The sequence below is a fragment of the Lissotriton helveticus genome, chromosome 7, assembly GCF_964261635.1.
Source record: "Lissotriton helveticus chromosome 7, aLisHel1.1, whole genome shotgun sequence".
NCBI lineage: Eukaryota > Metazoa > Chordata > Amphibia > Caudata > Salamandridae > Lissotriton > Lissotriton helveticus.
In genome coordinates this window covers 868881830-868908961 of record NC_136068.1, presented here as the reverse complement: position 1 = coordinate 868908961, position 27132 = coordinate 868881830, and the positions used below count along the sequence as shown (strand labels likewise).

Sequence of the window (27132 nt, the reverse complement as noted above, 5' to 3'; positions counted from 1 at the left end):
CTTTTACCCAAAGTGCACCAGGCAGTGCAAGCGTTGGATTGTGGCCCCTTTGTCGTACATTGGGAACCCACGAAAATTGGGTTGGGCTGAGAATCTGTAAGTTGGATACCACACCATGCATTGTGTTTTCAATCGCAAAATACCTTGAATGGCTTTGGCCCATTCAGTCCAAGATTTTATGTCTCTCCAGTGGTGTAACGAAACTTGAGGGGGACCCCCTGCAGGGTACGTGGAGGGGCCCACTCCTGACCCAATCTGGAGCTGTCCGGCCAAAGTGCGGTACTGAGGGGGTCCCCTTGAGGTTGGGGGCCCCCAACCCGCGGGGGCTGCGGGGGCCTTTGTTACACCCCTGTGTCTCTCTGCTCCTCTTGAGACTATCACAACCCTAGTAACTATACCATGCTGTTCTAGTTAGTTAGGCTTCACTTTGGATAAACATCAAGATGAATTGCTTGAAACGAACAACAACAGAAGTGGGAAATGTTCTATTATATAGGTTCTTAGAGCTACCATGTTCTGCAATGGCCTGGATGGGATTAAATTTCTTACCCCTAGTTTTGCACTAAATAGTTTTTATTATAAAACTGAAACATTGTTGTACCATTTTCAATTTTTCAAAACAAAGCACCGTATCAGATTGGAATAACAAGTGAACTATTGCTCCGGAAACTTTATCAATGTACGTGCACAAATATATTTATTGATGTGCTTTATTACATTTCTATCTATGATATTGTACTTGTTCCTCTGGGATAGGGGGTTTGAACTCTCTTTGCTAGACACACTGAAGATCTTCCTATATTCAATCTACTTCATTGGTGTGCTACCGTAAACCCTAAAAACAGAAGCATTATAGCACTCATGAACAATACCCAACTCTTAACAGCAAACTCATAAATGTTTTTGTAAAATTGAATTTTCCAAAGCACTTTATTATTTTTGCTTACATGTGAGTTTTTCCAAGAATATTTTACAAATGTTTTTATGGTTTGCTGATGGTTATGAATTTTAATTATTAGGGTTCGTTGTGTTTATGTGAAAGATTGTAGTTTGTATGTTTATGTTGCTTTTAAGGTCTTTGACTGAAATAAAGTGCTTAAATAAATAAATGGGTAATAGTAGTATTAGTATTAGTAGAAGTAAAATAAGAGGATAGCAAATAGAAAATAATAATAATCATGGTAACACAACTCATAATAATATTATAGTGTGCAGTTCATGCTCTGAGCTGACAAGATGACTTTGTGCATTAAGGTCTTATGCTGTCGTCAATGGGCGTATATTATAGGTGCATCTTCAAAGAGCTGACTAAATGTGCTGCTTACAGTTTTTCAGATAAGTGGTAAAACGACATAACACAAGTACAATAAATTGACATACCCCACATTAAATACAAAAATTACAAAAACGTATCCCCAAAGCTGAGAACATCAACCCTTCATCATTCTGAGCTCCATTAATTGAGTATCATAAAAACAGCTGGTTCGATCTCAATATTGTAAGCATGCACTTCATCCACTAGCTACTATTTCTTACCAGTTTCTGTGAGTTTTATTTTCTTGTTGTATATAGGCCAGTCCACCCAGCATCAGGCGGGAAGGAAACAGCCAGGTTTCAGTGTTGTCCGATCTGTTCAAGTGTCTACGAGGTGGTTCCAAAGCTGGGTCCACTTAACAGCAAGTGTCTATGTTCTACTGCGCCTCTTCTGAAAGGGCAGTCTGGAAAAAGTCTGTTTGCCAGTCACTGATTCGTGTATAAGGGGCACATTTAGAAAATGAAAAAAAAAATCAAGTTTGCAGAGTTTTCTCAGAGGCTTAAACCTCATTCTCTTTTCATCTAAAAAACAGTGATGGCCCAGGAAGGTAGTGAGATATTCCCTCTTGAGCCAATATTCAGTGGTGTGTCATACAAAGGGAAATTTCAGCATAACGTTTTTTCTGTAAAATCAAAACTTTTTTTATAAACATTGTTTCCTACAAGATTGAAGAAGGCGTCCTTGTTGTGTACAATAACAGGTCCACTCTCCTATTTCTCCAGGTCCTCCATGAAGAAATCGAGATGATCAATTCCAATCTTAAACTCTGCTATCTGAGTTCCCGCACTACTGGATACAAATCTTTGCTAAAGATCACCATGACTCAGACCTTCGTCCCTCTTAACCTCATCAAAGTTCATCTGATGGTGGCTGTGGAAGGACATCTTTTCCAAAAGTCATTCCAAGCATCCCCCAATTTGGCGTATACGTTCATCTGGGACAAAAGTGATGCCTATGGCCAAAAGGTGTATGGGCTTGCAGACGCTGTTGGTATGTGAATACAGCCTAACATCAAACATCTAATTTCTTCCAATTTTTGTTCATCTGAACTGTGTGTATTGGAAATGCTTAAAAGTCGTGAGTGTATCTAGCTAATGGCATTTTACAAACAATAAAGTGATGTTATCGCCATCTTCTAAAATTATTGTGGCAGAATGAAACTAATAATTTGTATTTAAATGACTTAACATTGGTTATGACTGTATTGAGCTGTAGGGTCCACCACTAGGCTGTTCAATAAAGGATCTGTGCTGCTTTTCCAGGATTACCACTGGTTATGGAAATATTTTCTATTTAAGGTCATTTTAAGCGAATGCTTCCTATGTGACTTTATTGTGAATCTGGCATGGATATGCCCCTCCTGGACCTGCGTTGCACACCCTTGGTGTACCATAACCTTCAAATTAATTTACTTGAATATATTCAAATGTCAAGTGACTTTTTTTTGGGAATGTGCCCAGATAAGATGCCTGTTTTGATTTTTAATTTGTTTTATTTTATTTTTGCAATTTTATATAGCACGTACATGGCCCGAAGGCATATGAGCACTTTACAACAGTAGCATGATACAGGGCTACAACGAGTTACAGTTACAGTAAATAAATTCAGACATTTGCATCAGTAGATGCGACCAGGACAATTGAAGCAGTTGGTCAATGGTCATATACAGTAAAAGTATTGATTAAAATGGTGGTGTCGCATAAGAAAGGTAGTTTGTATCCTGGTGGAGAGAGTACTTAAGTATGGTTGAGGGTGATTAACCAATTGTCTGCCAACTAGGAGGAGCTTGAGGTCCTTTTTGGGGGTGACTAGGCAGGTGCTGTGTAGCCCTTGCCAAAGTGGCAGCAGTCCAACCATGACAACTGGCTTGTAAGGCAGTATTACTTAGCTAGAATTCATAGGAAACCTTTCTCACACATCTTAGTAACAGTAGATATATTCATAAGACTCTTGTGTGTTTTTCAGTTTCCGTGGGATTTGAGTATGAGACCTGCCCCAGTCTGATCCTGTGGGAGAAGAGGACAACGTTGCTGCAGGGATTTGAGCTTGATCCCTCCAATCTCGGAGGCTGGTCCGTGGACAAACACCATATACTGAACGTTGGGAGTGGTAAGTTTCAACGTTTTCTGAGGTTTGCTGTACCATGTTTGTTTCAGTGCCTTTCTGTTAAGTCTATTTGAGAAGCTTACCCCATTTTCCAATAGAGACATTTCCTTATGGTTGATAACCTGAGTCATTCATAATACTTCTTTTCAAGTTCAAATCCTCATTTTGAATTAGTGGAGAACATGTTGCATATATTGCAAACATCTATATGCCAAAAGCAATGGCTCATAGCATAGATCTTCAATCACCAAGTGAAGAGTTGTAATAACAGGGTTGGCCATGATGTCTGTGGATTTCTCAATATTTTCACACTTTTAAAGAAGACCGTACACTCTAATAATTCAATATTATTGCACAATTAAACCTTAAAAGGTCGTCCCTAAAGAAATAAATAGAACTGGAGAGGGCCATCTAAATTAGTCTTTCATTTATCTCCTAAAGCATAAACGTTGATGCCAGAGAAAGCTTGAAAGTCAAAATAAGCGTGCATAACTTTAGATATCACTGCAGTGCAATCACTTTAGGCTTGCTTACTTCATTGGGCTCACTAAGGAATGTGACCATCGCAGAAAGCTCTCACACTGCATGTTGAGTTCCCTCGCTCCCTTAATTTTTCGTTTTCTTTCTTTTCTTCTATTTTCTTCTTCCTTAATTTATTTTGTCAAAATGGCACACTCATTAATACCGAGGCAAATCTCTGTTGATGCACATTTTGAATGGATAAATAGAAGTTGTGGTGGTTCACAGCCAGTTCTCTCATGCTTTTATGTAGATCATCTCACCTCTTTCCTCTGTGAGGGGTCTGATTGGTTGCCCGAATTCTGAAATTAGGTATATGGTTATATGAGAGCAATGGGTCTTTACAAATGTCCAATATTTACAGAATCCCACCCCCTACAGCCCTTCCTGGCAAAAAGTCGAAATTTTGAAATACGCCCTGTTCATGCCAGTGCTTGTTATCCTGACATGGCACTAGCTTGGGGTTGCTTGTGTTTGTACAGGAATTCTGAATGGAGACAGGAATTGAAATGTGCAGACATGGAGCAGTATGTGATAAGGCTAAATATCTGTTCAATCAAACAATAAATCAGCTTGTTGGGAGGCTGGGCCCTGAATTCATCCTTTATTTAGAAGAGTCCTCCTGCACCATGTTCTTGAAACTGTAGCCCACTGCAGGCTCTTATGAGTGTTGTGTGCCATATTTTCATTAGACATTTTGGTCTCGTTAAAGGTCTGTTTCATGTTACAGTTAGTATAGCCTCAATAAATAATATTGTTCAAGCATGCTCCTTGGGAGTATTAAGCAGGTTGCACTCCTGAAATATTTCCTCTTTATCCCTTTAATGTAAAATAAGTATTTGATCACGGAGTGCAAATAAATGTATAGAAAGGTACATGTTTTGGAGACCCTGAATCATTAAACTTTAATCCTATCAGTACTGAGGTATTACATCAGGGTAAGATGCTGATGCCTGCACTCCATGGGCCAGATGTAGGTAAATATATTTTACCGACTCATAAATACCGAATTTTACCGATTCGGTATTTATGAATCGGTAAAATATAAGGAGGGAGATGTAGGTAAATCCAGATGTGGATTTACCGAATCTGTAAAAGTCGGTATTTACCGATTCGGTAAATACCGACCGGTAATGCCCATTCATTCCTATGGGCTTTGAAGCCCATAGGAATGAATGGGCATTACCGGTTGGTATTTACCGAATCGGTAATTACCGAATTTCACAAGGGTGCAGGGGGTGTCACTTTGATACCCTCTAGCACCCCCAAAACAGGTTTGGGTGCCATGTGGCAGGCATACCTGCCCTAAGGGCAGGTCTGCCTGTCATATGGCACAGGTGTGCATGCACACATGTGCATGCACACCGGAATCGGTATTTTACCATCAAATTGAATTTGATGGTAAAATACCGATTCGGTAAGGCTTGTGGGACTCAGGAGAGTCCCACCTACATATCAAATTTACCGAATCTGTAAAAATACTGATTCGGTAATTTACCGATCGGTAAATTTACCGATCGGTGAATTTACCGATTCTGCCCCCTACATCTCAAAATCCATTTACCGGTCGGTAACGGCCGAAATCGGCCGTTACCGACCGATAAAAGCCTACCTACATCTGGCCCCATGTGATTAAAAATATATTTAACAAACATATCTGATTTAGGACCAAAGGAAAATTGACCTGAACATATAATGAATGGCGAGCCAACAAAGTAAAAAAAGAATCATTTGTATACCTTGGGTTTCTAGGTAGTATGGCTGCCTGATATTTTCATGTGTAGATCATGCGCTATGGTGGTAGACCATACCTGGATATCATTAATTTTACAATTGCCCCATCTCACTTCAGGCATACAAATCCTACCAGTTGCCGTATTTCCACCATCATAACACTTTTGTGTTTCCGATTTTTCCACCTCTTTTTCACCATCTGATTTGATCCTACCTCTCCTGTTAGACTTTTGCAATAGCACTCCTGCTACTGTGGTTAATTAACTCCCTATTTATTAGCAGTATCACATTTAGAATCTATGTTGTGCACTTTTAGAAAGGCCATTTTGACTTTGCAGAGACATTTGAGGTCGTTCTTTGTCTTTCCATGAATAGAGTAGCTCTTTTTACTGTAAGTGATGATAACATTAATTATATTTTGTAGAAAGCAGATGACCACGTTACAAATCTCACATTTTGCAAGACTTAAGTGTGATAATATTAAAGTAAACTTCGCAAATTTAAATTTTTCGCACTAATTGACTAGCCACATAGAGAATTCGAAGTGGGGAGTTTAACCTGTTGGCTGCGTCGAACGTTCAGCTCCAGTGCTGAACGTTTTAAAAATGGGTGGGGCAGCGTCGGCCAACGGACGTGCGCAGCACTACCAAGGTAGTGCACGCGATGACCGTTGGCCGACGGCAGCAGCCAACGGTTAAGTTAACTCACCAAACTCAAGCAAACAAACTATTCCTTTCAGCACAAGTTCTACCTGTGCTTTTTTCCCCACAAAGTGACTAGCCAAATGGAGACATGAAGGGAGGAGGTTAAATTAACTAAACAATCTCAGGCAATCAAACTATCCCTTCCACCACAAATTCTCTGTGTTGTTTATTGTAAAGAGTTTCAGAATTGTTTTCAATCTTTTCTGTTGACACATTAAATCAACATAAGATTTTGAGAATAATCAACATAGGTAAACGGTAAACGGATTGAAAGTTAATTAATTGTGAATTGCTACTTCTCAACTTTATGGTGCATGAGAATAGGGTAGAGCAAACAGTGGGCATCCAACTCATGGAAGATTGTTCCAGTGAATTCCGCTAATTTGCCTGCACGTGCCTCTACCCCATTCTCTTGTGCCACTATGAATTCAAATCCTAACTCTACCGGCGCTTGACCATAGGATGCATCTTATCTCAGGCACTACTTGCCTTGTCCTGAAGATGATCCCAGAATTGTTTTAAAGGGATCTAAACGTCATCGACCTCTTGTACTTTGACACAAACACACATTATTCACTATGCTGTGCCTAAGTACTCTAATGTAATTTATGCTGGCCTAACTGTTGTATTTTCTGCCCACGTGCCTGAGTTCTTTCTTTTGTTTTTAAAAACTGTCCATGTTCCCACTTGTATGTTTTCTTAGATTTTTCACATTAAATTATTTTGTCCAGTTGGACAGCAATATATAGATATCATTATATCTCTATATAGAGATTCGTTTTACTAATCCCTTCCTTTATAAGAGAACATTATTCTTTTATTAAAAAAAACTTTGTACACAAGGTCCCTTACCACAACTAATTTAATCTACCATCATCGCTGTGCAGGGTGTGCCCTTTCTGCTTTATAGAGGAATGACAGATTTGTCTCTTGCCACATCCAACATCCTATGGGGGTAGGCCAGGTGCCTTTCTATCAACAAAAGGCAAACTGTTCAAACAGAAGTACTCATGAAACTGCTGATTGTTTTCTGCCAGGGATACTTCATAAAGGCAGTGGTGAAAACCAGTTCCTGACCCAGCAGCCTGCAGTGATAGTCAGCATCATGGGGAACGGGCGCAGAAGAAGCATCTCCTGCCCCAGCTGCAATGGTCTTGCTGAAGGAAATAAACTGCTGGCTCCTGTTGCCTTAGCAGCAGGCACAGATGGAAGCATCTATGTTGGTGATGTCAATTTCATACGGCGTATCTACCCTTCCAGGAATGTCACCAGTATACTGGAGCTCAGGTATGGGAATCATTTAAGGCTACTGATTGGTATATTCAGGCTTTTAGGCAGTAGAAGGTTACTTTTATGCAATCAGTGCTGGAAGCTGATGCGTCCCATGATATTTCTAAACCTAAGCTAATGATTTTGATTGAAAGCAAGACCGTTGATTTGCTTAAGATTATAGTCTTCATCATGATTTTGTGGAAATGCAGCATATGTAGGAATAGTAAAGTTCCTGAAGGACAGCCATTGTTGACACTCGGTCTTAACCTGTAGCATTTAGATTACTAAGGCCCAGATGCATCAAAGTAAAATCCGCTCGCAAAGCGGTATTTTTGCATTTGGGATGCATCATCCCAAATGCAAAAATCGCAAATTGAGAATTCGCTAAAATGCGATTACTTGCATTGAAGGAATCTCAAATTGAGATTCCTTAAATGCAATGCATTAAAGTTTAAAAAATAGCGATTTCGCTAATAGGGCTCGCAAATTACCATGAAGTACAACTTCATGGTAATTTGCAAAAACTTTGAAAAATGCACTAAAGTGCATTTTTTTAAGTTTCATGTTGCGCACACACATGCCCCAAAGGCATGTGTGTGCGCAACATATGTGCACAGATCAATTTCAGGGGTGCAACAGGGTGTCCTTTGGACACCCCTGCACCCTTGAAATCGCATTCTCATTTTGCGTTTCGCTAATTGCGATTCGCAAATTGAAAATTCTTCCCATTCATTCCTATGGGCCTCTAGGCCCTTAGGAATGAATGGGGAGGTATTCCTTAATTGCGACTCGCAATTTGCTAATCGCAATTAAGGAATTTTAAGAAATCGCTATTTTTAAAGTGATTTCTTCTTGCATCCCATTTTGCTATTCCTTATTAGCGATTCCTTAATTTTCGCTAATAAGGAATCGCAAAATGGATGCTTGATGCATCTGGGGGTAAGTCTAGTGTAATGTTATTGCTCTCCAAAAGTCTAATTTCACCATGTAACAATGCATTATTGTCAAAGTTGTGCAAAAGCTTTTTCCCTGTTTGCCTTTGTAGAAAGATTGAGACTGGAAGCCGACCAATTAAAATGCAGTTTGGCATTAATCTAGAGAGCTATAAAAATTGTGTTTAATTGTTGTTACTAAATTGATCGAATATCTAATAACGTTATGTGAAATATTATAGCAGTTAAAACTAGGCTATATTTTTTTGTCCTGTTGTTGCCACATTGTGTTAAAGCGATGCAAATATTCAATGTTACATCCACCTTTTACACGCAGAAAACCGTGAAATATGGTTCTCATTTTTATTAAGAAGCAAAAATAGTGCAAAATCAATTTGCCCACTCTTGCCAGCTTCAATTAGGCTGCAGAGTACCAGACCCTGCCTTTTATACAAAAGATTGATTTGCCTCACCTGTGTCTGTGGGCAAGATGGAGTGTTATGTTATGCGTGATTTATCTTGTCCGCTTCATCTAACAGTCTGTCCTTTTTCCATGTTCTTTTTTTCCCAAAAATAGAAACAAAGAGTTTAAACACAGGTAAGGCAGCAGAGTTCTGCAATTTCATATTTGTCTTTATAGCTTGTTATAGCATTGGTGTGTGTGAATAATTGGGATGTGAACGGGGGTTCATGTGGATGAATTAATTGTATTTATGAATATCTGTAAAAATGTCACTTTTATACCACAAAGACTTATTGAACTTCATGTAGATGGGCTCAAAATCTCAAAGTGATACTCCTGGGCGAACTTACTCCCCCCCTCCCCCTCCAACCCCCCCCCCCACACATACACACACACGGTTTTATACATTTATTCTGGAATTAAATTACAGATCAAAAATACACTGTGAATAACTACTTTCAGACTTTACTCAACATTTTCAGACCTTTGCTTGGTCGAGCTGTATTTCAGCAATAGTGAACGAGTCCAATTTGACATCACAACAGTGCCTTAATGCTTTCCACCTCTGCTGACTTAGCTGGTTCCTGGCCAACAACAGTAGTCCGAGGTGTCTCACTGAGGTAACGGGTTTTTGGGAACCCGCTGGTGTCAGGGGATAACACCCGAAGACCTCTGAGTTCCCTTGTTCCGGACCACAGAAACACGTAGTCTTCTAGTCGCAGTCAAAGATCAAGTTTTATTGGTAGCTACCAAGTAACACGTGTCCCAGAAGTACACCACACAGAGAGTAGGTTCTTGGGAGACTGTTCGTTTTTACAGAACCAGCCGTCTCTTTATATATCAAATATATGGCTTCAAGCAAGAATTCTTGAGTTTATGGTATGGCAACACACATATTTCTACAACAATACAAAGAGCGAAGTCATGTAAGCAAGCCCATATTTTAGATGTCCAGTTTGCTGATAGATTACCCAGTTGGATCGGGAACTCCCATCAGATATAGATGAACCACCAATAAAAGAAGGTACAACCCAGCCATAAAAGGGCCATAAACAATATACGGGGACAGGTGCGTGTTTGAAGGAAACATGGGCTGTATGTAGTGAATGGTTCGTGGAATGTTATGCGTAGATGCTATCGTATTCGGCCACTGAGCGAGGAGCTGCCTAAACAGGTTTGGCCGAAGACAGTGGAGTCAGTTGGGACAGGTCAGGGGAAAGTCACGAAAGGTGGACGTGTCTATTTGGATCAAGCTCGACCTTTAATTGACTTATCATGAGGGCAAGATGCAAGATGGATGCCGTTCACAAAATGGAGTTTAAGGGATGGGACGGAAACTGTGATTTAGGGGTGTTGGCAACCCTCGATTGTAACGCAAATACATAGGAATGATGTCCTAATCATTATCGGTTCGTAGACACCAAAATCGTCTCGGTACGTGGAGGTTTCGTGACACGGGTATTGGACCTCGATATCGGGAATAACCACAGGGTCCGGATTTTGGGAACCACAGACCCTCCTTTTGCCCTCATATAAGGCAATAACTCATGCTAATCTGAGTCCAAATCGGTATGAAGAAATTCGTGGAGATGTTGCTGGAGCATCATTCTGCTACTCAGCTCGTCCTGTGACACAGGCTTCCGTACACACGAGGTAGCACAGAGGCCACATAGTGCAGGAGCACACTGTATACACAAGCAAAACATGAACAGAAGTGCCAAGATCATTCCGATGAAAATCAAAGTTTTCCATCCCCAGGCAGTGATCAGTTCCCAGAACCACCCCAGCAGGGACCAATCCCCTTTCTCAATGTGAAGGGAACCAGATATTTCGTGTAGTTTGGAGATTGCCTGGTATACTGTTGGTGCGTTATCAGGGATGAAAATGCAGCAACTGGATTGGATGACTCTACACACACCACCACGATCGGCAAGTATAATGTCTAAGGCAATTCGGTTCTGAAGGGTCATAAGTCGATCTGACTGAAGCTCTGTTGTCAAATTGCCAAGTGCTCCGGCCGTTGTGGTCACGGCGGATTCAACTATCCTCGCTAACTGGCGAATATTCCTGCTGTTCACCATAGGCCCCCAAAATGGCAGAAAACCCTTTGCGAAGTCAGCGAATTCCTGACCCGCTGTGTCCTCTTTACTCACGACACCTCTAGCTGTCCTTGTCCGGTGGTAATCTGCTCGGGCCGTGTAGGTAGGAGGCAGCAGAAATGAAATAAAACATATACCTGAGAAATCAGGGGGCAACCACGTGTAGGCTTGGTCGTGGCAAACGAAATACGTGCCTTTAGCTGCCAAGAGTATCGGGGAAGTTCGGGAAGCAAATACATATGTTTCCGTGCAAATGCTCTTTCCTAACTGTGCTGTGGGGTTCCTACCAATACCCTGTAAGCATAAGTGACCTCGGTGGGGAACTATCCAAACTGGGCGAGATTTCTGTGCTGCCTGGCTCTTGACCAGGTAAACCCCATGTTTGGTCACGTTCCAACGGGTGTAGGGACTCAGTTCATCTTTGGGGATTGTCAGATAGGTGTCGATATCCCTACTCATGTTCCTTATCCCTGCAATTAGTGCCTTGTTACTGGAGTCGCTCGCAGCGGAACGGGTCGGGTATGGCTCTAGGGCGAATAGGAACATGGTCTGGAAAGCCCACAGAGAACCATAGTAGCTAAATGGCAAAACGAAGTATGGGATACCCTTATCGGTTGTGTGTGGCATAAGTCCGCATATCCAACAGTTTGACGTGTTCATTATGGACTGGTGTTGGTGTAGAAGCTGGATGAAAGAGTTGTTTACAAATTCGAGTCTTCGGGCAGACTCGTGTTCAGGTAAAGGGTGAAAGTAGTGTGGAGAAATAGTGGGAGGTGGTGGTGTCTGGGTGTCATTCGAAAAGGTAACTTTAAATACGAACAAGGTATAACCAATAAAAAACACAAGTATGCTACATAACATTAAAACACATAATATCAGGAATCTTCTTCTGGACAGTATCGTGCATAACTGTTTTTCGAAGTTCGTGAGTCTGACAGGTCTCTCTACCCTTGGAAGCTCCATCCTCTAGTTGCTGCCCGCGGTGGTTGATTGATTCTCCCAGGGAGCGCGCTCTGCTCAGTCCGGGGTAACTCCCGTGGACCAATCAGAACCGTGGACCTAGTACTTCCCAGTTGCACTCCCCAGACTTCAATCGCGACCCTAGCAGCAGAACCGGATGGCGGTTCGAAAAATCAAAAATGAGCTAGTTCCCTTGGGACGAGAGAGCTGAAAATTCAGAAATAGTTCTATGGGGAGAAGAGGAAATTACATTAGATCAAGCTTTTATTAGTTCTTTTGTCTAGACCGCAGGTTGTATCGTCGTTTCCCAGGTACGGTGTGATCTTCAAACAGCGTTTCAGGGTCAGTAGTGTCCAATTGCATAGATGGTGACACAAGTCCTTGCAAAATATGATCACTCTTCTTTTCGGTGCTAGTTTCTTTCAAACGGGCATCGCTGAAAGGGATGAAGCGAGGTACGGATTCTGTCTCAGAGTCAGCAAGTCCTTTGTTGACCCACCGGTCGTATGGAAGGGGTAGAAGGACCCGTTTGCAGTGGGTCCCATGTACCCAGTTCTTCTTGCCTTCAACCCGAACAGCAGATCTTGTTGAAAGTAGTACCAGGTGCGGTCCGGTCCACCTCGGTTGTCCGTTGTTGGTGCGCTGAAAATTCCGCAACAAAACCCACGAACCGGGTTCGATGAGGTGACCTGGATCGTCAGAGGCTGGTGGAGAAGAACTGTGAACCTGTTGGTGTAAAACACGCAATTTAGTTGTCAATTCGCACAAATAGTCAAGCAGTACGGGGTGCTCTATCTCGCTCAGTTTCTTGGGTCTTGGCACGCCCCAGACGTTGGCTGGGCGGCCAAACACGATTTCATGGGGGCTAAGTCCTAACCTGGAGTGGACAGTCGTCCTGGTTGACAAAAGTGCTAGAGGCAAGGCATCAGGCCATTTAAGACCTGTACTGGCTTGGATTTTGGCTAGTTTGAGTTTCAGAGTGCCATTGTAGCATTCTACTAATCCAGCCGATTGGGGGTGATTCGCAGAGTGGAATTTTTGGTGTATGCCTAGACACTCACACACTCTCTTCATCACGCATCCTACGAATTCACTTCCGTTATCACTCCAGACAATTCTAGGCATACCGAATCTAGGGAAGAACTCTTTGACAAGGGCTTTGGCAGTTGATAAGGCGGTGTTGTCCTTAAGGGGGTACGCTTCCACCCACCTTGAAAAGGCGCAAACAACAACGAGAACGTATTTCAGGTTGTTGCACCTCTCCATGTGGATGAAATCTAGCTGCAAAACCTCGAACGGGTACGTTGGAGGTGCAAAATGACCAGCTGGAGTTGGCGTTCCCCTACCGGGATTGTACTTCAAACATACCATACACTTTCTGACCACGTTTTCTGCGTACTTTGGGATATTGCTATTCTGCCATACTGGGGCCAATAGTTTACATATTCCTCTCGAATTGATGTGTGCCATTCCGTGAGCCATCGTTACCACTGCAAGTACGTATGCATTAGGTAGTAACCATCGCTGGTGTTCCGATAGTTCGACCCAACAACCATTCGCATCCAATCTACCTGTGCTTTCTCTCCATTCATTCATCTCGTTCTCAGTGGCCTCGGCTTGTATTGATTTTACGCTTTCAATGGTGTCCTCACACATTCCTACATCAGCAATCCATCTAGCGGGACCCATGACATACATCCGATTCATTGTGTTCCTTGCAGTTCCTTTCGCAACCTCATCTGCAAATGCATTTCCGCGGCCAGCATCATCCTGAATCTTTCTGTGTGCACTACATTTTATAATGGCGACTTGTAGGGGCAAGGTGAGTGACTCAAGGAGCTCATTAACTAGCTGGCCATGTTGTATCTTTGCACCATGGGACGTAAGGAACCCACGTTCACGCCATAATCTCCCAAAACTGTGAGCCACACCAAAGGCATATTGGCTGTCAGTGTACACATTCACTCGCTTTCCTTTCGCCAGCACACATGCTCTAGTAAGCGCTATCAACTCTGCAGCTTGTGCAGAACTGTGGGGAATGCGTGCAGTCTCTACAATGGTGTGTAACGTCGTTACGGCATATGCTGTAGTCGTATCACCATTCGGCAACTTGAAACATGAACCATCAACCCATAGAGTATCATTGCATTCGGGAAGGGGAGTGTCCTGTAAGTCTACTCTCCCTTTTGTCTCTTCCTCTGTCCTGAAACAGCAGTCATGCTTGTCAATCTTGTCTGTCTCTGTCGGGATGGGTAATAACGTAGCGGGATTGAGTGTATCACACCTCTTTATATGGATGTGACTTGCTAGCAGGGTAAGTTCGTAACTGGATAGTCGAGCGCTAGTAAGGTGTTGTGTCTTTGTCCTATTTAGTAAAATGTCTACTGCATGCGGAACCATAACGATCAGAGTGTTATTCATGACTAATCCAGCAGACTGTCGAATGCAGACAGCTGCTGCGGCTGTTGCTCTTAGACAACTTGGCAGTGCCTTAGCCACTGGATCCAGAGTTGCCGAAAAATACGCGCTTGGGCGCTGTTTGTCCCCAAAGAGTTGCATTAAGACTGATAATGCACAACCTTCTTTTTCGTGGACATACAATGTAAAAGGCTTACTGTAGTTGGGGTTTCCCAACACAGGAGCCGAACACAATGCATCGCGCAACTCGCGGAAACTCGTCTGACAATCTTCAGACCAAGGCATAGGTTTAGGCGTGTCTTTGCGGAGTAGTGACAGTAAGGGTTTGGCTAGTAGTGAGAAATTCGGTATCCATTGTCTACAGTACGATGTAATGCCCAAAAAAGCTCGGACACCTCTCAGTGTCCTTGGGGCACTTAGTTCTGTGATTGCCTGTATTCTTTCTGGTGTCAGTCTCCTTCCCTCCTTCGATAAGATGTGACCTAGGTAGGTTACTTCTTGTCGACAAAATTGCAGTTTTGAAAGGGAGACTTTGTGCTTCATGTCACATAGGTGACGTAATAGCGACAACGTAGCTTCCTTGCAAATCTCTTCAGTGTCTGCAGCGATCAGTAGATCGTCTACGTACTGAATCAATGTTGACCCATCTGGCAGTACAATTGTGTCTAGTTGTGTTTTCAGAGCCTGACTGAATATTGATGGACTTTCGCAGTAGCCTTGAGGAGCGCATTTGAAGCGGAAGCTTCGTCCTCCTAAATTGAAGCCGAAAAGGTCTCTACTCTCTTCGGCGATCGGGATGCTGAAGAAAGCGTTCTTCAGGTCAATCACCGAGAACCAAGCTGCTGAAGCTGGAACCATTGTCAATAAAGCAGTAATGTCGGGGACGACTGGAAACTGCGGTATAACTACCTTGTTTACTTCTCGGAGGTCAATCACAAACCTATACACAGGGGGCTGTGAAGGATCAGTACGTTTCAAGACCGGTAAAACTGGACTGTTACAAATGTTTCCTGTTGTTTCCTCGATAACATTTTTATCGACCAAATCATAAACGATCGTTAACAATGCCTGTTCGCAGTCGTTAGAAATTTTGTATTGGGGAATACGTGGCAATCTGACGTTTGCTTTCAAAGTTATGACATACGGTGCTATCTCTAAACGACCTACATCGTTGGAACCATTAGCCCATAGTATATCTGGAAGTGATGACAATTCGGTTGGGATACCTTCTTTTGACAAGTACATTGTAGAAATGACTTTTCTCCCTAAAGTAAGCTGTACTCCCGAGGGAGAACAGTACAAAGTCGCGTACAACCTCTTTAGCAAATCCAATCCTAACAAATTTTCACCGCAACCTGTTGTAAGAATGAGGGGTGCTTCTAATTCACAGGGGCCAACAGAAACGGAAACAGGACTAGAGATCGGGTTTCTAACAGGGGCGCCAGAGAAGCCTACTGAGACATTCATTTCGCCAGACAAAGGTGCGCCAGGAAGTTTTGAGTGCATGATAGAACTTTTTGTAGCACCAGTATCCAGCAGAAATGGCTCTGACACTCCTGAGGTAATTACCTCGACATAAGGTCCATCCTGATCTACTGGAACTGAAACAACTCCCTCTCTTTGTCCATGGCTGTCCTAGCGATCGTTACCCTCATTGTCGTGTTCGGTGTAATAGTCGTCAGCATAGTACTGAGCTGACTTGGACGATGAATTACCCTGTTGATCAAAGCTATTCATTGATTTCTGAGGTGGAAAAGAAGTTATATTCTGAGTGAAATTTCAACGGCCTCTACCTCTAGAGGCATGCTGAACACCTCTTTCCCTTACACCTTGTGCACCGTTTAAACGTCGTGCAAGAGCCGGACAATTATTCCTAAAATGGCCCTCTTCTTTGCAATACGCACATTGATTCGGGCCATACGTAGGACGCTGATGGGAAAGCTCGTTTCCTTGCGCGTCTCTAGAGTACTGCAGATTCTGTTGATAGTTAGGCTGGCTAGCCATACTAGGCTGATAGGCCTGTTGGAGAAGAACTTTAGTTTTCAAATCTTTCGTCTTTTTGTCTGCCTTGTCTAACTCGTCTTTACGCCTATTTTCATAGTACTGGGCTGTTGCTAGAATCTGCGCTGACGTAGAGACAGCCCAAGCACTTTCTGAGTCTTTTAGTTTAGCACACAATTCAGGAAGCAAATTGTGTACAAACTTGTCTACAAACAGTCTTTGGCCACCCTCGGTAGCCATATCCTGACCACTATGGTCAGTGAAGGTTTCCTCAAATCTCGTGAAGAAGTCAGACACATTCTCGTCTTTCTTCTGCTTGCACGCGGATAGCTTGTCCCAGTTTACACGTACTTCAGGCATAATTGTCTTCATGTATGCGATAATTCTACCAGGAAGTTCAGCTATTAACGGCTCGGGCTTGAAACCACCGATTTGTCTAGCATCTGTAGTCGCAATGTTTGCCCATGAGTCACCTAATTCTTGGTCATGATCCGTATGACGTATCTTACTCCATAAAGGATGTGGAACAATGTTCCCGAACAACATGTCTATATCCGCTAAATTCATTATACATGAGCTTGCAGTTTGGGACAACTCCTTATAATACCCAGTCCGGTTTTTACGGGGATCGGGTAGTGTCTGCTTGAGTGCTAGAACTTCGGATCTTTTCCAGGGGACATGTACCTATACACGCTGGAAATGAGGCAGAACCGGTGGAACTGCGTTTGCATCACCTTCCCTCCAAACCGGAGGAACCTCTCTCATAGGGTACTGTCTCGCTCTTTTCCTACTATACGTACCACTGTCAGAGGATGACCCAGAATTACCACCTGTACTTCGATGTGATAATAATATCTCTACTGCTCTTTCAACGTCGGGACCAACTATCATACCCTCCCCAAATTTAAATCGTAACCTACACAACTCCTGCAGGTTGCTCTTCTGACCATTATCTTCCAAATCCTCACACAGGATAACACACATCTGCTCAAAGACGTATCTTTGCGTTGGTTCATCCCATTGACGGAAAACGTTCATGACAGACTCTACATCATATCTCGCTGTATCCATAGCCCAATTTCGTGCTAACTTATTCAATGTTTCCCTTTCCTGCTAATCAGGCATTTGGCTTCGTGATTGTCTTCGTTCCGTGTTAGGGGTCGTTTTAGGTGACCGAAAAAGTGGTGAAGGAAAGTTAGTAACAATGCTGGCCATTTTATGCCAGACGAAAGGTGAAAGTGGAGGAATAGCTGGTAGTAGAACAGAGTCACGCAAAGCAGAAACAGAAATGTTCGTAGAACGAGTATCAGAGAGACTAGAAGGTGCGCTAGGCGAAATTTTAGAAGGAACGGTAGGAGAAATAGACGTGATCGGTGAGCCTTGAGGAGGCTGTGCCAAAGAAACAGGAGCCAGCTGAAGAGTAGCTGGTGAGTGCGGTAAAGGAGCCTGTATTACAGCTACCAAAGGTGCAACGAAAGGTTGCGGAGGTGCTGTGGCATTTTGTGCATAGGGTGGCGGAGAATTTAATAGGTGGGACATCAATGGATCTTTCTCGGATCCTTCCTGTTGACCTTTTCCTCTATTTGGCAGCATTGGGTAACATTTATCTATCGCTAGTTTCTTGCTCCTAAGCATCTGTTCGCTCTCCTGCTCTTCCTCGTTATCTCTGTATGCAACGGCAGCTTGCACCATTGACATACCTCTTTTATTCTTTTTTGCTAGTCTTATTTCTTTCTGTTTGGCTTCCTTGCGCCATAAGCGGAAAGAGTCAAACATTGCCGGCCGGGCTTTCTTCTTGAACAATTTGACCTCTAAGTTATCTAATATTTCTTGGTCGAAACTACCATATTGGGGCCATTTTAAAACACCATCCTTGCGGGTGTATTTTATCCATACCTCGTTATATGTGATAGGACCTACGCCGTGCTTCACATAGAGTTCATACATTGGAGTTCCAATTGGAGGAACCGGACAAGAATCTTCCAACTGGGAGTCCTTACTACAACCAAGACAAAACAAGTTTCCAAGTTTGCTAAAACCAGGCATCTTCGCTCACTGGTCTAGCTTCAAACTTCAAAGGATTATCTGTTACGATATTTCTCGTGAATACATGAGTCCTTCGGCTTTGGGGCTTGCAAGTTCCAAATCAAGTCGTATCTCAAGGATACCAAAAACTAAGAACAAACTAAGGACTAGGAGACGCTCCACTTATACTTAACTGAAGTATTTGAAGATCGATGACGTCGCTAGAAGACTCGTCTATCGTTTCGCTCTACCAAGGATCACTGGGTCCAAAACAAGGCGATAGTCAGGGCAGCAGTCCTTCGTAGCCGTCGGGACGCGGGGAACCTCGCAGCAAAGACCTTCGGAACCACGTCGACATACAGGGGTCGCTGAAGTGGCTGGCCGTCCTCTGGAATTTTCACACGAAGCTCCTCACGAACATCTGGCTTGGACCGTCACCGCTTGATATCGCCCCGAGTTGGGCGCCAACTGAGGTAACGGGTTTTTGGGAACCCGCTGGTGTCAGGGGATAACACCCGAAGACCTCTGAGTTCCCTTGTTCCGGACCACAGAAACACGTAGTCTTCTAGTCGCAGTCAAAGATCAAGTTTTATTGGTAGCTACCAAGTAACACGTGTCCCAGAAGTACACCACACAGAGAGTAGGTTCTTGGGAGACTGTTCGTTTTTACAGAACCAGCCGTCTCCTTATATATCAAATATATGGCTTCAAGCAAGAATTCTTGAGTTTATGGTATGGCAACACACATATTTCTACAACAATACAAAGAGCGAAGTCATGTAAGCAAGCCCATATTTTAGATGTCCAGTTTGCTGATAGATTACCCAGTTGGATCGGGAACTCCCATCAGATATAGATGAACCACCAATAAAGGAAGGTACAACCCAGCCATAAAAGGGCCATAAACAAGATACGGGGACAGGTGCGTGTTTGAAGGAAACATGGGCTGTATGTAGTGAATGGTTCGTGGAATGTTATGCGTAGATGCTATCGTATTCGGCCACTGGGCGAGGAGCTGCCTAAACAGGTTTGGCCGAAGACAGTGGAGTCAGTTGGGACAGGTCAGGGGAAAGTCACGAAAGGTGGACGTGTCTATTTGGATCAAGCTCGACCTTTAATTGACTTATCATGAGGGCAAGATGCAAGATGGATGCCGTTCACAAAATGGAGTTTAAGGGATGGGACGGAAACTGTGATTTAGGGGTGTTGGCAACCCTCGATTGTAACGCAAATACATAGGAATGATGTCCTAATCATTATCGGTTCGTAGACACCAAAATCGTCTCGGTACGTGGAGGTTTCGTGACACGGGTATTGGACCTCGATATCGGGAATAACCACAGGGTCCGGATTTTGGGAACCACATCTCCACAGCTTGAAGGAGGGTATGTTGTGAATTGGCTTCAATTCTCTTTCTCCCTGAATCACGGCAAGAGGCACGCATTTGTTTAACAATCAATTCTTGCACTTCCCTCCTCTTGGATTGACTACTGCACTCTGTGACTCTCATAGAGAAGAAGCCATCACTAGGCTGCCCAGTGTAAGAAATAAAGACAAATAAAGTCTAGAACTGAAAAACAAAGTTACAATCGTACAGGGATTGGTGTAATGATGTTCATAGTTCAAATAGAATTAAAAAAACCGATGGTCCACAATTTTGTGAAATGCTATTGACATCCTAATTGAGGAAACAGAGGGCAGATGGTAATAGAATCATGCAAGGAGGAAATCATTCTTAAGAGTGGAATTTGAAGGGTAATTTTGCACCATGAATTAAATTAAAAAGAAAGCCTGTGGACTAGTAATAGGCAACATTGGAAACTATTTGGTGAATCTCTTGAATGTGATTCTGGAATCCATGGGGACATGTCGGTCTCAGGTGACTTGTGCCAACGCCTACAATAAAGAAATATCTTAGCCTCGACTGTAATAACTTATTGCAGTTGACTTGTGTCTTCACAATGCCTGCTGCCCGAATCAGCAGCCAGGGCGAAAGGCAGGTCACTGTGCACATTAAAACTAAAGTTTAAACAAAGATACCAAATCTGGCTTTTCCTTCTACTCTGTTTTTCTAGATGCTCAGGGCGGAGCAGGAAGGTAGTTTTATGGCAATGTATTTATAGGAAGGATAGAATCTATCAACATGTTTCTCACACATTCTGAGCTGTAGTAGTTTTTTTAATCTGACCTGTATTAAACTGATTCTAATTTATTTTTGTTTGGATTGTTTAATTTTACACTAGATATTCTACTTTTATTTTTCATGCTGGCAAGCATCCTATCTCTTCTATAGGAAAGAGCAACACACCAAGGATTTACTTGGGTTGTGGGAATTGACCATGCATTATATGGTTTTAAGTACCCCCATTTTAGGATATCGGAGTTATGTGACCTTATAAAGAAACCCAGCCTTTGGCCTAATTCCTCTATATTGTCACAGAACTCCTCTCTGTCTTGTTTTAACCCTTTTAATTTGTATAATTTAATATGTATTATGCTAGGTAGCTCTCAATACAGAAAAGGCTGGAAACTCCTGCTTTAAACTAAATGAGGATTTTAAGGATCCTTGCAGGTTGTGCTTCTTTGTACATATTAATAATATATGTACTTTGCAACAAGGGTATTGATCACTTGAATACGTAACTGATCAATTGAGACTTATTGTGATTGCATCTAACATTCCGGTATTGGTTAGCAATAGAAAACGTGACTTCACAATAACTTTGTTTATTTATGTGACCTTCAGTTTTGGAAGACTGCTTTTACTTTTGTTCCCTAGCATTATCCCTTCTAATGAAAATTGATTGATTGATAATAGATGCTTATAATAAAAGCTGATGCATACCACATGGCAGCTACTGATGGTTAATGAGGAGCAATCGCTACTAAGCAGCTATGCCAGGCATACTCCTGCCACCTCTGACTACTTTAGTGAGGCATCAGGGACAGGTGCCAGTATCGGGCACCCAACGCCCTGCCACCACACACAAACTCAGTGAAGTATAGCGACTTGCACTTTATTCCAGTTCAGAAATCAGCAGTAAGCAGTGTCTCAGAAACCTCCTGACCTTTCACCTCTCTGGCTGTCATGTAGCCAGTTAGGTTAAATGTTAGGCTAGAAGGGGCCTCCATCCATCAAACACAAAACCTCTGACAATGTTGTTCAGCAGGAGGCAGTATTTTGCACCAGTACTTGCAGTGAATGTGGCTCTAATTTGTCATTACTAATGATGGGAAGAAAATGACCTGTGAATGGGGCAATACCTTGCACTCTCCAACCTCTTGACCTTTGATTCCATTATTGATGGGCAAGGTCAAGCTGAGACATTTCTACTACAAGGCATTGATTGAGATCGTGGAGCGCAGGGGCAGAATCTATGAGGTTCAGATGAAGATCTCTGGCTAAAACCTTTTTGGGGTTTATGACAATTTTGTGTTCTTTCGCATAAACATGGCCAGTTTTCTTCTGCAGCTATCTGATTAGTTTAATCAAATGTATTCAATTTGAATTGTGTATCTTGCTCACAGCATCATAGGAACAACTGGAAGTATGAAGGGCCTTCTGCTGTCGCAGAATAGACAATGAGCCATGGCTACTGATGCATTAATCATAACACATCAATGATAACAGGCCACGGATTCACACTTTACAAAATAATGAGTTGTTAACCGTATAAAAAATAATTAGAGTGACCCCACGCCTTGTTAATGTTGTATCATGAACACCGATTAAAGTTACCAAAAAATACACACTTGAAATAGGCTCATACACGGGGCAGCCGCACACCATTAACTAAAGCACATAATCACAAGAAATAATTGGAATCTGTTCCTCATGACTAGTTTGACTTTGAAATTTTTATTTTATTTATTTCAAGTATCTTTGCTACTATTTGCTTTATTAATAACGTATGCTTATGTTGAGGTCATTTCAGTAGTTACTTGGTAAATAAGTGTAAGGGCCTTGCACCACACGATGCCCCTGTGAGCATTGCCAACGACAGTACCAACATAACTACAAACCATTACACTCCTACAAGTGTGACAATTCAGATTATCCCAGGCCCCAGAGCTATAAGAATGACTTGGGCGGCAAGAATTAGTCATTTTCATTAATAAGCAGCTGTTGTTATGCTCGTCCCTAAATTAGATGAACAGCACCACCATGTGGCAGAATAAAATAATTACCAGTGTTAACAATTAAGTGCAGGTGTCGAGCACAGAAAACAACTGGCTCAAAGTAAGCACTGGGTAATTCGAAATGCCTTAATTGAATTAACTTTGTGATTGCTAGAACATGGACCTCTAAGTGCCACTGAATCTCGGCATTTCTCGCTGATGTCTCAGTGGTGTGTTAGTCCTACACTTTTAAGCATTGCCTATTCTATTCTATGAGATGCCTTTGCTCCTCCAAATTCTCTTTGCACTTTTGACCAGGATAATGTCATGTATGTTCTAGGTTCCAGTTTTGAACTAGTATTGATACATTTGACACCTTTCCTGAGCAGCCCACAGCAGACATAGTTACTTATTAGCCCAAAGGACAGGAATGCTTTGTCACAAATGTCGGAAATTCTCAAATGTATGGAGGTTGTCTTTGGGGAGGTCAACTACATTTCGCAAAACTTCCTATACTCTTCTCATACAGAACACACAATACCTCCCTAAAACTTGAGCCCATAGGCTCGGCAGACCATGTCTCAGTCTCATGACAAGCATTTTTGTACATAAACACATCTTCATGTTAACTTCTTCAAGCCTTGCCAGGGCAGCCCATTAGATCTCATGCTGTGTCTTCAAAGTGCAGCTAACAGCTTGTATTGAAGGCATTCCATCACTCAGTATCTCACCACACTTAAACAAATATTTAGTAAAGAACTTGGATGCTGGCACAACTAGTGATTGGTTAAATGGTTACAAGAGCAATTGTACCTTCTCCAGGGACACTGGAGATTATGCTATTTTGCTGCAGCGCTATTTTAATGATGAGGATGCATTTGCCACACAATCCATCATCTGCTGCATAATCTGTGGATTTTCACAAAAAAAAAACAGTTTCTAGCTGTCATGCCTCAAACGCTACTAAAAACACAGTGAAACATGTTGCTGTGCAGTGGCGGGCCCTTCATAAAGTTTGACGGGTTTGTTTTCTGTTGCTTATTGCTGTATTTGGTGTGAAACTGGTACTAAAGACTTGAAACCTTTTTCTTGACGGTACTAAAAGGTGTAAAAATGGCAAAATAATGTGGTAATATCAGTGCTTAATTTGAGCTTGTGGTTTCCGGTGCTTATCACCGGCATTTAATCGCCAACACCGGCTTTTATAACACAAATACAACGTAGTGTTTTTCACGAGCACCAGTTAAGGACACATTCATTTTTCATTTTTAAAGGCCTGGGGAGATTAAGTGAATTGCCCTGAATCACAGGATGTTGACCCTATGTCAAGACTTGAACCTGGTTACCCAGCTCCAAAGTTGGCAGCTCTGGCCCTTTGCCCCATCTTCTCCCCACTTGTAGGGTTTTGGTTAGTTCTGTTATAGGTGACACTAACTGGAGCTTTGGTCTGGTGGAAGCTGCCTCCTGATGAGAGCCCTGGTACTTATTTTTTCACAAATTAACCACTAGGTAATAATATTACAAAATGTGCTACATTATGCCACACAATTTGTTTTTTCCTGATACATAATTTTGTCGCTATTGCCACATAATTTGCTCCTCTCCTGTCCCATAGCTCCAGTGGCTCTGACCTTTTCTAACAAACAGGAATTAAAAGCATACTTTAGTCAATGATTGCAATTGCTTTTATGTTAGAATATCACCACAGAAATATTATCTGGCATTAATATTGTGTCCTAAATATTGTTTACATAAATATTATACCATTGTGCATAGATTTTCTATTACTAACTCCAATTGCGCAATATTTTTGCAAGCAATATTTATAGCAGACTATCTTTTACTATGGTACTCTCGTAGTATGCTTCCATTTTTTAACCTTTCTTAAATTCAGCACTATATGTACCTCTTCATCCAAGTACTAGGATGCCACATGTGGCTTCCACGCATCCACTGTGATAAAGGAGGGGCGTCTGCTAACTGCAAAGTGTGATCACACTGTGCTTAGCTGAGTGAATAAATTGCGTATCAGTTTCGTTTCTAAAATGCATATTATTTGCCGAAAAATATTGTGTGGAATTAATGCATTTTAGTGACCATCTAGGCTGAAAAAATCATTGCAGGAGAATTAATTACAGTCTGCTTTTCGGTGAAGCGATGTAAGCACAGATGTTCAAACCAGCATTGTGGTGGCAACCTGATGAGAGGATAAAATTGAATTTTACACCATTTTTGGTTTCACAGATGGTGTTAAGTAATAGATCCAACATTTACAGAGTCCGTCAGGAATATGGAGATTTTGAGCTGAAGGTGAGCTAAGCAATAAATAAGTCAGCAGACATGCTTGCACCTTTGCCTTTCCTTATCTTTCCTATCTTTCAACCAGGGCTTATGGAATTATGCCATAATAGAAAACCAAACTATGTACTCGGGTTGACTACATAATGCAGCTAAAAAGCAAATTATGCAACACATTCTGTACCATTACATTCTTGAAATTTGGGCATTTTAGCATGCATTGAGACAGTAAGGATCTTAAAACTATAGAAATAACCAAGGGTTCCTAAAACGGAAGACAATGCACATTCAGAAGGTCTCGTTCAGGATGAGATCTATCAAAGAATTGAAGAACCGGGTTTTCTTATAACCCAGCGGCGTCAGGGACACGCCCAAAGTCTTCGGGTTCTCCTGTCTTGGCAAACAGAGACACGGAATACTTCTAGGTGGCATCAGAGATCAAATTTATTAGCTGCAGCTAGTAACAGTAATCTCAGCAATACAACACGGTGTACAACTCAAGAAACTGCTCAATTTTCATAGAGCAAGACATCGCTTTTTATACAACATATTCTCATTATAAATGTACACCCACTGTGCAAAATTCTGACCAATAGGACACATTTTCTAACTGAGTATCACATTAACAAAAACCCAATTTACAGTAACCCAACCCAAAAGTTAATTATTAGGACTGTCCCAAATTCAATTTCCACAAGCCGAACAAACCCATAATTGAAAGCACTACCCATGTAATGAAAAGTCGTAAGGAAAGAAACAATTCAGATGCTGATTAGGATAAGATATGTGTAAGAAACTAAAAGTTAACGATATCCTGAACATTGATTGGCAATTTTAGACAAGAATCAAACTTAAGGGCAATTGGTTTTGCGAGGTCAGTTTCAGGTGAAGAGGTCAGTTTCTCTGCAATTCACTCACAAGTCAGAAAAGGGCCTGTTAATGCATACATGAACAATGAGGCCCATGCAACTTTGTTCGTTCGGTTACCTCCACGGCCTATGTGAGGGCAACACAAAAATGGCGTCTTGAACAACTCAAACAAAGTGGAGTCTGGTTCGAAATCACGGAACCTCAGAATGATTCTGTCTTGCATAGTAGGACAAAAAGACAGTTGCATTTACACTGTTTTCTCTAACTTCCAGAATAAAACGGTTTGTACAATATACAATGCTGCATTCAGATTAAAACATTCCCACAGTTTTACACATCTTATAATAAAAGCTTTATTCTTTGACTACACCATAGGCCTCTAAAAGTTCATGTTTCCATCTAGAAAAAGTCCTCCAGCATAGTATTGAACAATACAAGTGTATAATACACAAATGTCACACTAGGACATACTATGAGGTGTAAGATATTGGACATTGCAAAGATAAATGAATAGTTTAAAACGTATGTACTCTTTTAATGTTTTCTTAAAGTTACTTTTGTTTGAAGGCAGTGTCTTTGGTGTGGCATGATTTTTTTTTTACAAATAATGAAACAAACAATTGTCATGATAAACAAACATGTGTAAATTGCATGTAAATTAAGAACGGATTTGTCATGCCACAAACTCCCTTCATTATCATTATCAATTGGATAAACTTTAGTCGTTTTTAGGTACCTAAACAGAGCTATACAGAGCAAGCAGCAACTTAAAGGTGATCAGCAGATGTTTGCAACATATTTGCCACTTTGTTGTATCAAAGGTCCCTTGTTGGTTCGGTGCTTTTTCATCCATGAGCACTAGAACATGTTTTGATGAAATCTGAAAATTATGCAGTAGTGAAATATATGGATAATGCAGCCATTCCACAAATATTGGAAAATGTTGCATCCTGCTGAATTGCTTAATTTCAGTGACCTTGTCTATAACAGGTTTCCAGTCTCACCATGTTCAAACAACCTACTAGCATGGCTTACAGAGGAACCTTCTCTCACAGAAAGGTTCTTAAGGGCGGAGGTCTCCAACCTTTTCTTAAATAAGAGCTATTATGCTCAATGAAAGTCATCCTGAGCTACTAATATTATTATATTATTAGTGTTGTAATAGTGACCATGTTAGAAATGGAGTCTCTAGTTGGCAGATGCATGCACCCTTTTCAAGTAGGCACCACCACTCTAGTCAGGGTATGTGTATTACACACTAGATGTTTTCTTGTGCTCACCCTCTGGTAGCTTGGCA

General features: G+C 41.9%; 1 protein-coding gene across 1 annotated transcript in view; it reads left to right on the top strand.

The window, feature by feature from the left end:
- TENM2 (teneurin transmembrane protein 2) overlaps positions 1 to 27132 on the top strand; it is a 1287822-nt gene that overhangs the window by 1142313 nt on the left and 118377 nt on the right. Inside the window, exons 17-20 of the mRNA XM_078653379.1 lie at positions 2038 to 2305; positions 3281 to 3424; positions 7416 to 7665; positions 9160 to 9180. Of these exons, the coding sequence (XP_078509505.1) occupies positions 2038 to 2305; positions 3281 to 3424; positions 7416 to 7665; positions 9160 to 9180 (683 nt within the window). The remainder of the gene's footprint in view (positions 1 to 2037; positions 2306 to 3280; positions 3425 to 7415; positions 7666 to 9159; positions 9181 to 27132) is intronic.